This window comes from Populus nigra, chromosome 8 (assembly GCF_951802175.1).
Source record: "Populus nigra chromosome 8, ddPopNigr1.1, whole genome shotgun sequence".
Classification (NCBI taxonomy): Eukaryota; Viridiplantae; Streptophyta; class Magnoliopsida; order Malpighiales; family Salicaceae; genus Populus; species Populus nigra.
This window is the reverse complement of record NC_084859.1, coordinates 12,204,755-12,215,566: the sequence shown is the minus strand read 5'-3', so window position 1 is coordinate 12,215,566 and position 10,812 is coordinate 12,204,755. Positions and strand designations below refer to the sequence as shown.

Here is a 10,812-nt window from a genome sequence, read left to right as displayed (position 1 = left end):
AAATAATTTAAAATCTTGTTTGTTTTATGAAAATTAGTTTTTTAAAAATTATTTTTTAATTTTTTTATATTTATTTATTATTAAAAAAGTTTGTCGATAAAAAATACTTTCTAGTAAAAAACATTAGTCTAGTTTTAAGAAAAATATTTTCATTTTATTTTGGATGGGTTATATTTTTCAGAAGTTGTAAAAAATATCTTGTTATTTATTGATTATATCAAATTTGATCATTAATATTTTGATTGTTATATATTTTGTTTTGAATCATTTTTTTTTATTTTTTTTTAATTTCTCTTAGAATCTGATTTAATTTGATTTTTATATCAACTTTGGTTCTTATTTTTTTTATTGTTATTTATTTTTCTCTTATCCCTTTTTAATTAATTTTATTTGAAATAATTTATGAAATTAGATTTTTTTTTAATTTTATCATTTTTTATATGGCGAATTTAGTCCTTATTTTTTTTATTGATGTTTGTTTTATTTGAAATAATTTATCAAATTGGATTTCTTTCTCAATTTTATCTTTATTTGGCTTCTTTATCTTTCATATCTGGTCCCTATTCTTTTAATAAACTTGAAAAAATAAATTAAACATCAATAAGTTATCTTTTAACTCATTTTTAATAACATAACCAAATACTATAATACATTTTCTAATTCATTTTCCACAACATTGCTAAATATAAAAAAAATAATCCGTTTTTTAGGAATTTACTTTTTATGAAAACTATTTTTTAAAAAAAACAACTTTTCATCAAATAAATGAGGTCTAAATGAGAATAACTTATAACTAATTTAATGACAGAAACATCAATGGATTATTTTATTGACAGTTTCAAAACCATAGTACTATTAAATTAGTTTTCATAATAAAGAAATAAAATTAATTTGTTTTTTAAAACCAAATAACTAATTTATAATTAATAATAAAATTACTTTAATAATGATTCTTTATTTATAAGTTTAAGACTTCATGGAAATTTTATTTTGTTTATTTTTTACTCACAAAGTTTAAGGAAGAAGAAAGAAAGTTCAGAAGAAGATAGAAAGTCATCAGATTATAAAGAAGAAGATAGAAAGTCACCGGTTGGTCACATTCTGATGAAAGAAAAATATAAATTTAGTGTCGATGTGTTTCATTCAATAAAATGATTTACATGGAGTTGGTTTTAGACCTTCAACTTGCTTGAAAAGATAGATCAAGGTAGAAAGAGATTTTTTTGGTTTCATTATGATTTTTTAAAGCAATTTAAGGAAGTTTGAGTTGAAAATTTGATTTATTTAGGTGCTAAGATATTTATTAGATGTTTTTGGGTCACACTACACGAAAAAATAGATTTTCCAAACTAGAATACTTGGCCTTGATTTCCCGGCTATCCTTTTATAATCGAAATCTAGGCAAGTGGGCGACACATTATCGCTTATTTTTTTATATAAAATATAAAAAAATATGGATTGAACGACATACCGATCATTTAAAAAAGATTTTTTTGTAAAGGCCGAGGTATATAAGCCAAGGTTGGTAGGCTTATGCACTTGAACTTTGTTGTAAAGGCCTAAGTGATTGAGTCACTCAGGTTTTTATTGTTTTTTTTTCTTAATTTTTTTTATAATATTTTGTTAATTTTTAATCGATCCTCATAATTTATTTTGATTTGTTTTTTATTAAGTTATCGTAATTTGATATTGGGTTTTTACTTGATTTTATAGGTATCTATTTTTATTATCATATAATTAAATCAAAATAATCTAAAGATAAAATTGTTAAATATAGGGGAGTCCATAACCTAAATTGTGAATTTGACGAGTTAAGTTATGAAACTTGACGAGTTAAGTTATGAAACTTGAATCGATCCAATATGTTATTATCTCGATATTTTTTTTGAAAAGATGTTATTTTGATTTTTTTAAAGCCAAATTATATTTTTATCAGTTATCCATATTACCTTTAAACTTATTAAGTTAATTGGTTCATGTCAAAATAACTCTAATATAGTTTATTTTTTTAATTTTTTAAAAACATAATTTCAAAAACATTTCCAAACAGTCCCAGATCTCTCGCCAACGAATATTCTTTGTCCTCTGTCTCTCTTTCAATGTCATCAGATAAGAACTACAGGCAGAGAGATAGAAACCGCAACTCAAAACACACAAAACGGAAAGGAGTGTCCTAAAAGCAAAGCAGCTCCAACTCATTTAAACCTTCCCTTCCTTCCCTCCCTCCCCTCCCTCAAATTAAAAAAATCATAATCAAAAGAGAGAGAAAGCAAAAGAAAAGAAGGGAGTCGGTGAGAGATGAAGGGGAAAGGAGGGAATGTGGGATCCAGATTTCCTTTGAGCTTTTGGGAAGTTGGTGCTGCTTCCTCTGTTGTGTTGGGATTCGTTTTGTGTCTTTTGGGTGTTTACCTAACCATGCCTGCATCTGACTATAGTTTCCTCAAGCTTCCTCGTACCCTCGAAGATCTTCAAATCCTCAGGTTTTCTTTCTCTTTATTTTTCATTTTAATTGATATCTACCTTTGCTGTTGCCTGGAATTGTTTTAACATTTTCATATTTTTTTAGGGTTAAAAAGAAAATTGCTTTACATTTTAAATTATTTAATTTCATTTGTTTTGTTCTACTCATTGCATTTGGGGTCTGAATTCTGAAATTACAGGCAGAGCTGACTGTGTTTTACCAATCGTGTTCTTGCCATAAAAACAAAAACAAAAACAAAAACAAAAGCAAAATCAAGATCCATGCTTTTTAAGTGAAATGGGGATTTTCCCCCACTTGCCTGTATCAAGGTATTGCTTTGCTTGGCTTGATATGAAAAAGGGGTATAATTCGTCATGTGGATACAACCCAATTGGATTATTCAAATCAGGATCTGTGGAAGGTTCATTACATTCAGACCTTCATATGCAGGTTGTCTACTTATGAACTTCTGTTGCTTTGCATGTTGGGCCAAAGCTTAGAATTTGTATAATATCTATTGTATAGGAACTTGAGCTGGTGAGAAGTATTGTTGGATTTTGTTTGTAATGTTCTTGACATAGCTGTTCACTTGGGGTAAATGAGTCTTTGAAACCTCAACCTCTGTGGTACATCTCATGCGATCTAAAGGCGCCAAGGCTTGGTTGAAATATTACTGGAAATCTGCACTGGCTCTGTCATTTTTTCTTACCGAAAGATAATATTTATATTTCCTTTGATTTGCTCATCGCATTTACTTTTCTTCAAATTACTGGAATTCCATGTTTCCTGGCCTTATGTTAATAGTATGATGTGGATGCTATTTTGCAGGGATCACCTTGAGACCTATACAATTGACTACACCGCACAAGTTCTGGTGGGGTACTGTGTGGTCTACATTTTCATGCAGACCTTTATGATCCCCGGGACTGTTTTTATGTCATTGCTTGCTGGGGCACTTTTTGGAGTACTTAAAGGTGTAGCTTTGGTGGTGTTCACAGCCACTGCTGGTGCTTCTTCTTGCTATTTTCTGTCAAAACTAATTGGGCGGCCTCTTGTCTTTAGTTTGTGGCCTGACAAACTTAGTTTCTTCCAAGAGCAGGTGAACCTCGACTCCTGTTTATCATTTGTTTATATTTGATGGAAAATTGTGATAAAATTGTTTCTTTTCACTATCAGGTGGCTAGAAGAAGAGGAGGATTGTTGAACTACATGCTTTTCTTACGACTAACCCCAACTTTGCCAAATACATTTATAAATGTTGCTTCACCAATAGTTGATGTTCCTTATCACATTTTCTTCCTGGCAACCTTGATTGGACTTATTCCTGCTGCTTATGTCACTGTTAAGGTATTTTACTCGCAGAGTATAGGTTTATATATATAAATTTTGGTGCATTATTGAATATCTGGAGTGAATGCCATTGTAAAATGCATAATTTACATGTTAGGATCACATGAAGTTCAATGAGCTTTGGTCCGACGCTCCTTGGGATTTAATGTAATGTAGATCGCATTCATGATGTTCTACAAAACATACCCCAGTGTAAGAGGTCTTTAAGTTTTAAATATCAAATGCAATGTAGGGTAATTGGGTAGGAATTGGTGCGAAGCTTCTGGGCAAAGTGTGTATTAATTTTGAAAGGTAGAATGTCATTAATGAAAAACTTATATGCCATTGCTGCTTTCTAAATATATCGGATGCCTGGTTAACTTGCAGGCTGGAATAGCACTTGGAGAATTGCAATCGATAGGGGACCTTTATGACTTCAACTCCATTGCCACTCTGTTCCTTATCGGGATCATCTCAATTACCCCAACATTAATGAGCAAGAGTAAATCATAGTAATGTTCCCTAAACACTTGTTGTACATGCGTCTTCAGTCACCTAGCCAGCCATTGCGGTGCCACGTTGTTTCTGTATAGCAGCTAAATGCAATACACAGCTGTCCCTGCCTGTGGGTTCCCTTGTGAATGCTGCGGATGACAGAGATGATCTTGGGAGGATGCCTGACTTGCACAAGTTCATTTTCCTGTTGGGGTTATTTGGATTAGAGGTGTGGGGTTGGTGATAACCTGTATAATTTGAATGCCTAGAAAAAAAAGTCATCAATCTCAAGCATATGTGCATTTTTTCTGCAAGACATGTTGTAGTTTTTACGCCTGTTGCAGGGTTTATGCCAGTCGGTGCTGTCCACTTTTTTAAGCAGCAAATGTTGTTTATTTCAGCTGTATGTAAGATTTAGGATTTAAATAGAATGATATTTGTTCCTGATCATTAAAAATGTGAATAATAAATCAAGTCAATGTTGATGTCAGTTAACAAAGAATTAAAATTAATAGAGTAATTGTACGTAAAAAGTTTCTTGAAATAAGTTAATGTGCATGAAAGGTTTTTTAGATTACAACAAATGTAAGTTTGCTTTTTATAGAATAAAAAATGAGAGAGATTGGCAGTGAAATATTATTATTTCTGTAATTACATGACTGAATGCATGTGAAGAGTTTCTGAAATGATCTTTAAGAATACACTGAACGTAACTTTGCTGTTTATGAATGTGGAGGCTTTATGAAAGTGTTTTCTGGCATCACAAAGAATTTTAATCGAAAATTGAAAAGTTGATATGTGCATTTAATTTAATAGACTAAATGAAAAGGTTGATCTGTGTGTTTAATGAAATAGAATAAAAATTATACAAGTTAATAAATTATAAAAAAGTTATTAATGCGCAGAAAGAGAAAATATACTCGCATGAAGATATTTAATATTGTGCTGTGAGCTTCTCTACAATCTTTTTTATTTAATTATATCACAATAAAATTAGATTTTTTTAAAGAAATGTAATAATTAAATTAATTCAAAATATATTTTTTATAGTATAAATTCTCATTTCTTATTAATATATTTCTTTTAACAAAAAAATCTTGTTTTAGCTATGTTGTTTATTGTATAAAAACTGAAAGTATTTGAAATAAATATCCAAAAGGATTACAAGAAATCTATAAGTGCTCAACACCTTAGCTCGTGAGGTAAATGTTTATGGATTATAATAGTGAAGTGATGATAAAATCATTAGGGGTAAAATGATTTTTTTCAAATGGTAAAAAGTCATATACAATTTGATTGGGGGCAAGAAGGTCTGCAAACATGTCTTCAACACATAAAATTTACTTCCTCGACCTTGAAAGCAAAACTTTCTAAGCTTGGCTCTAAGGGTTTTATTGTCATTTTATTTTTTTAAAATAATTAAATAACATATTTTCCTTTACAGTAAAAGTATTAATAACTTTGGTTCAAGGGCCTTTGCATTTTATATAATAATAATAATAATAATAATAATAATAAGATTGTTAGAGAAGCTCTTTGTTAATTAATTTAATATAGATATTATTAAAAAAAACTCGGATAGCATGTTCAGCAAACACACTAGCATGTGAATTGTCCCTGCATCATTTGGGCCTCTCATGAGACATCATGAGGTGGTCATACTATGGTTTTCATGGTAGGGTTTGATTTGTCTCGGCTTCCCCTCCTTTCAAGTGTAACGCATGTGAGTTTTTTTTCCCTTTTTTTCTTCTTTATTGACGTTGACATGGAGCCTTTCATAATGGTGTTTGAATTATTTTGATAAACTCTTTCTGGTTATGAAGCAATGCCCATGGAGGAGTGATAGTAGGTCTTCAAGGAGCTTTTATTTCTTCTTCTCTCGAGTATGATTCATTAACTTTTTTTTTTCTTTTGCTGTTTTCAATTAGGTCTCGCAAGTCAATTTATTTTTATTCAATAAAATTGCTATTATTATCAACCTGTATTTCTAGGGTTTTTGACAAAAAAACATTATGATCGATCTGAAAACTAAAAACCAAATCAAATTTTAAAAAATTTATGAGTTTCAATCTACTTTTTTCAACATCATTAAATGGAAACCAACTCTATTGAGTTCTTCTCTTAAAAATCAAAGTTATTGACAATCGAAATCTGATCACCCAAAAGCTTTATTTATCCAATAATTTTTCGATAACTTTTTCTCTTATATCTCAAGATCTAGAGATTAAAACATAAAAAAATTGATACCAAAATGAAAAATTCAAAAAACATAAGAGATTAAAGATAAAAAAAAAAGTTTAAGGATTAAAGTCTATTTTTACCTTTAGAACAGTAAACATGAAAAAAGAATTTTTGTATGTCAACTTTGTACTTTGTTCCTTCAATGTTGTTTTTTTAGAATAATTAGAAATTAAGTTATACAAAATTGTTCATTGAACGCCATCCAACATCTACGTGATAACATACAATATAAAGAGAATGAAAAACTTTATGACTATGAAAAAATAAATTTTAAGGGACAGATTGAATGAAAATAAAGTTTGAAAACTAAACTAAAAATGAGAAAAAAATTACAGGACCAAGAAAAAAAGTTTGCATGGTGAGCAATGCTATTAATAATGTATTAATTGTGGCTGTTTTGGGATAATATATTATTTCTTAATTTTAGTTTTGGCCATCAACTCTCAACCTAAAGAGCATATTTAAAAATAAGATAGAAATTACTTTTTAAAATGTTTTTTTTAAATAGATTAAAATATAATTTTTAATTTTTAATATAATGTATTAAAATAATAAAAAATATCAATTTAAAATGTTTATTTAAAAAAAAACAAATGTATCGCTCAAACTGTAAAAGCTGCAGCCAAGGGCCCTCTATCGCACTTTTAGGTATTGCCCATAATACGAAGGCTTTTTCTTCCTCTTCCTACCCAAATTTCCTGGCTTTCTTCTTTCTGTTGGAAGTGTCTGGGGTCCGGCTATCTAGCTTGCGTTTTTTCCTGGCTGGTCCTGAAGCACCACCATCCTTGAGTGCTGTAGCTTTTGCCTTTCTTAGAGCAACAGCTGGCCTTTTCTCCTGACGCTTTTCTCTTTGAGTCTTAGATATCACCTTAGCTGTTCCATTGCGTTTTGCATTTGCGGGAGCATGGACTTTCTTCTCAATAACAGATTTGCTAGCACGCAAGCCCTGATAGGACTTGGCAGCCTTTGTATCTGGCCTGTTGTTGCGATCAGGAGTCCTCGAATCTGTTGCCAACTTCTTGTTTGACAAATTAGCTGTCTCTCCTGCAAATGAGTTCCTTCTCTTAGATGGCGTAGAATCCTGCCTGGCATGAGATGCTCTCAGCTCTCGATCACGAAGCTTCAAATTTCGTTTCTTGATCACCAAATTTGCAGCTTCCTGCTTGCCATCACATCAGAACTCATTAACCTTGTAGGACAGACACTGGAATTTTTTGAATACATTATAAAAACTAATGAAGCATTGGTATAAAATTTAAGCAGTGTGAGAATCTTTCAGCAACCATAATTTAAACAAGACAATTCTAAACTGCTAAAAGAGAATCCAAACACATCAACACGCACAAAAGAATCAATTCCGCACAAACAGGTAAATTTCATCCTTTCATTTCAGAGCATCTCATCATAGAACAGCTACATGAAAATACAAGCCCAACTATGCTCTTTGCTCAGTCTAACATGCCATCCACAAACATATTCCCAGAGCAAGAAAAATAAAGAACGGTCAAAGCTTCGAACTCCAACAAAGCTATGCATTCATACAAGTGAGTATTGGTTGATAGCTCCAACGATGCATGCCTGGACTAGACTTAAAAACTCTTCCGAAAAACTAACTGCAGCCATTGCTTAAGCAAATCATAGTTTCCCGCTCCTTAAATCTGAGAAGAAAATACAAAAAAAGAAGACCACACCTCTGCACTTATGTGAAATATGCTCTATTCTTTTTAAATTAGTTTATTTCCTGATAACATGGTATGTAATCAAAGTATTTAATGATCCGACATGATATATAACTTAAATTCTAAATGGACACCCAACCCAAGATATTGACTACAGTGTCACAGGAACCTTATATTTCCAAATTTGGAATACAAGTGGCAGCTCTTCGGAACATCAATTTCAATGGGTACAGCATATCAGATAAAATAGAGTTGGGACATGAACAAACAGAGGGAAGCACGTTACTATAAATTTCAGTGCTAAAATTATTGATAAAAAATGAGCATTAATTTTAGCGCATCATACCCTTGTTTTAAACAGCACATAGGCGATGCCCTTTCCCAGACCTATATGAGGATGTCTAATAACCCGAACAGCTTCAATGCTGGATGCAAGATCTTTAACACCAGTGAAAAGCTGATAAATTTCTTCGTCCTACAGTCAGATGAAAGAGACATATCAAGATAAGATTAACAAAATTAGGCAACAACAAATCCACAGAGTGTACGCAGAATGCACATAGAGAAATACAGGACAGTTGATTACCTTCACATCAAAGGGAAGGTTACCAACAAAAACTGTCCTCTTGTTATCATAAAGGGGAGCATCTGCCCCCTTTAACTTCTTACGAGGTGGGCATGCCCTATCTACACGAATGTGATTTCCTCCAACCTATAATAAAAAAAAAACATAATATTTTACTCAAAATCATGTTGATTAGCCAACTGTCAGAAATGAAACATTACATAAACATACCACAGCCATATTATGAGTGAGAGATGCCTCTGCAGATTGCTCAGTGTTGAAAACAATATATGCATGAACACTGCAGCACACGGTATTCTTCATCAAAAATTGACATAGCAATCAAAATGAATAAAAGCAGATATAAAGGATCAACCAAAATCACAATACAAAGTTTAATTAAACAGAAGCTCCTTATAGGCAAACTTAGAACATGTAGCTTTTTGTTAGTGATGCAACTCAAAGTTGAGAAATGGTAATTATATCACCAAGTACACTCTGGAAATGGATCATCATTTGATTCCAGCCCTGATAACTCAGGGTGAACATTTTTCACTTGTTTCTCTTTAATTAGTTGCCAAGGCATCTTTTTTTTTTTTCCTCACAGTGATCATTCGTGCGCTCGGACATCTAATTAATTCTTTTCCAGATTCTGACATGGAAAAGCCAGGTAACGTGGATTGTGTAAGGAATTTGAAATAAACCACGTAAACTGGAACATGCACTTGCTAGGATTTTTTCATCAGATGAAAAATAAGCAAATAGGGTAACATTACGGGGTTCAATTCTAGAATTTCAGAAGTAAGACATAAGAATGGACATCAAAACTAACTATCCGAATATGTAACACAAACACACACATCTGTGAGAACCAACAGCATACCTGTCAGCATTATCATTAAATTTCTTCAACAAAATAGCTCCCTTCCTGGGTATCTTGGACTGCCCAAGCAGAAATCCATCAAAATACAATACCAATCAACAAGAAAAAAAACCCATAATCATCAGAATCAAAGTACACCTACTTCAGTAATTGGCATAGACCGGATCCTCAAAGACTCAACCTCCCCAAACTTACTAAATTCCTCAATGAGTGCCTTCTTCTTCACCTTCAAAGGCAAATTCCCAATAAACACAGTCCTTAATAACTTCCTCTCATCGTCAAAACCTTCACTCTCCTTTGAAACCAGCACATCCGCCGCATCATCAGCCTTTTTCCTCTTCGCGCCAACAACAACACCCACATTTTCCTCATTATTTACCACTGGACCGTACTTCTTAGCCTCATATTCGCTCTCAAGATCATCTCTTTTTCTCTTCTTTCTCTTCCTTCCACTCTCATTTAACGTTCTCTCTTCTTTCGGCTCAAGACCCAAATTTGGATTTTGGGTTTTCACCTTTTTTAGTTTCATTGCAGTACAGTTGAAATTAGGGTCTTGAATATCGGCATTGGCGCTGGGTTTTTCGTTGGATTTTGGGTCATCGGGTTTTCTTTTGAAAGGGTTGCTATCGGAGAAAAGGGAGAAGGTAGCAGCGGTTTGATGGGCGCCGCTGAATAGGAATTTTAAGATGTCGGAAGAAGCAGAAACAATGTTGTTCTGGGTGGTGGCAGTCTCCGGTTCCTGGTGCTTCCTTCTGCCCATTGTTTTTTTGGAGTGGAGGCAGAGGAGGTGGTGGGAGAGGGAGGCTGTCACGCGGAGTTGGGATTCAAGGGATTTTATAACTTGGGGAAGGTTTTGTGGGGCGTCGAAAATGCAAGTGTTACTATTTTTAAACATACGGCCCGATATCAGTTTTCCAATTTAGGAAATCAAGTCAAATCCCAAAATTAGAACTTCTTTTCTGGGGTTATTCCAGCTCAAATAATAATAATAAAAAAGCCCCTCCATGTTATTATTTTGAATTCATAATTGGTTTATAAAAACTTTAGGTTGTACACTTATAACCTTCCTCTCTATTACTCTTTAAATAGTTTATGCATTCTGAGTTTTATTTTATCCTTCTTTTCTTATAAAAATAATTAAAAAAATGATCAAGTAAGT

General features: G+C 32.4%; 2 protein-coding genes across 3 annotated transcripts; one reads left to right on the top strand and one right to left on the bottom strand.

The window, feature by feature from the left end:
• Window positions 1-2,069: 2,069 nt before the first annotated feature.
• LOC133702398 (uncharacterized membrane protein At4g09580-like) lies at window positions 2,070-4,663 on the top strand. Of its 2 annotated transcripts, XM_062126736.1 has the most exons (5): window positions 2,070-2,480; window positions 3,290-3,560; window positions 3,638-3,808; window positions 3,909-4,003; window positions 4,178-4,312. In XM_062126736.1, the coding sequence occupies exons 1-4, from the start codon at window positions 2,299-2,301 to the stop codon at window positions 3,960-3,962; spliced, it is 678 nt and encodes a 225-aa protein (XP_061982720.1). In that variant the 5' UTR covers window positions 2,070-2,298; the 3' UTR covers window positions 3,963-4,003; window positions 4,178-4,312. The 2 variants fall into 2 exon arrangements, with proteins under 2 accessions (XP_061982720.1, XP_061982719.1); XM_062126735.1 differs by lacking the exon at window positions 3,909-4,003 and having other exon boundaries at window positions 2,075-2,480; window positions 4,178-4,663.
• A 2,372-nt stretch (window positions 4,664-7,035) lies between these two features.
• Window positions 7,036-10,526, bottom strand: LOC133701178 (uncharacterized). The gene is made up of 6 exons (XM_062125007.1): window positions 9,796-10,526; window positions 9,654-9,712; window positions 9,002-9,071; window positions 8,792-8,917; window positions 8,552-8,680; window positions 7,036-7,685 (listed from the first exon to the last, which is right to left on the bottom strand). The coding sequence occupies exons 1-6, from the start codon at window positions 10,411-10,413 to the stop codon at window positions 7,212-7,214; spliced, it is 1,476 nt and encodes a 491-aa protein (XP_061980991.1). The 5' UTR covers window positions 10,414-10,526; the 3' UTR covers window positions 7,036-7,211.
• Between the last annotated feature and the right edge of the window lie 286 nt (window positions 10,527-10,812).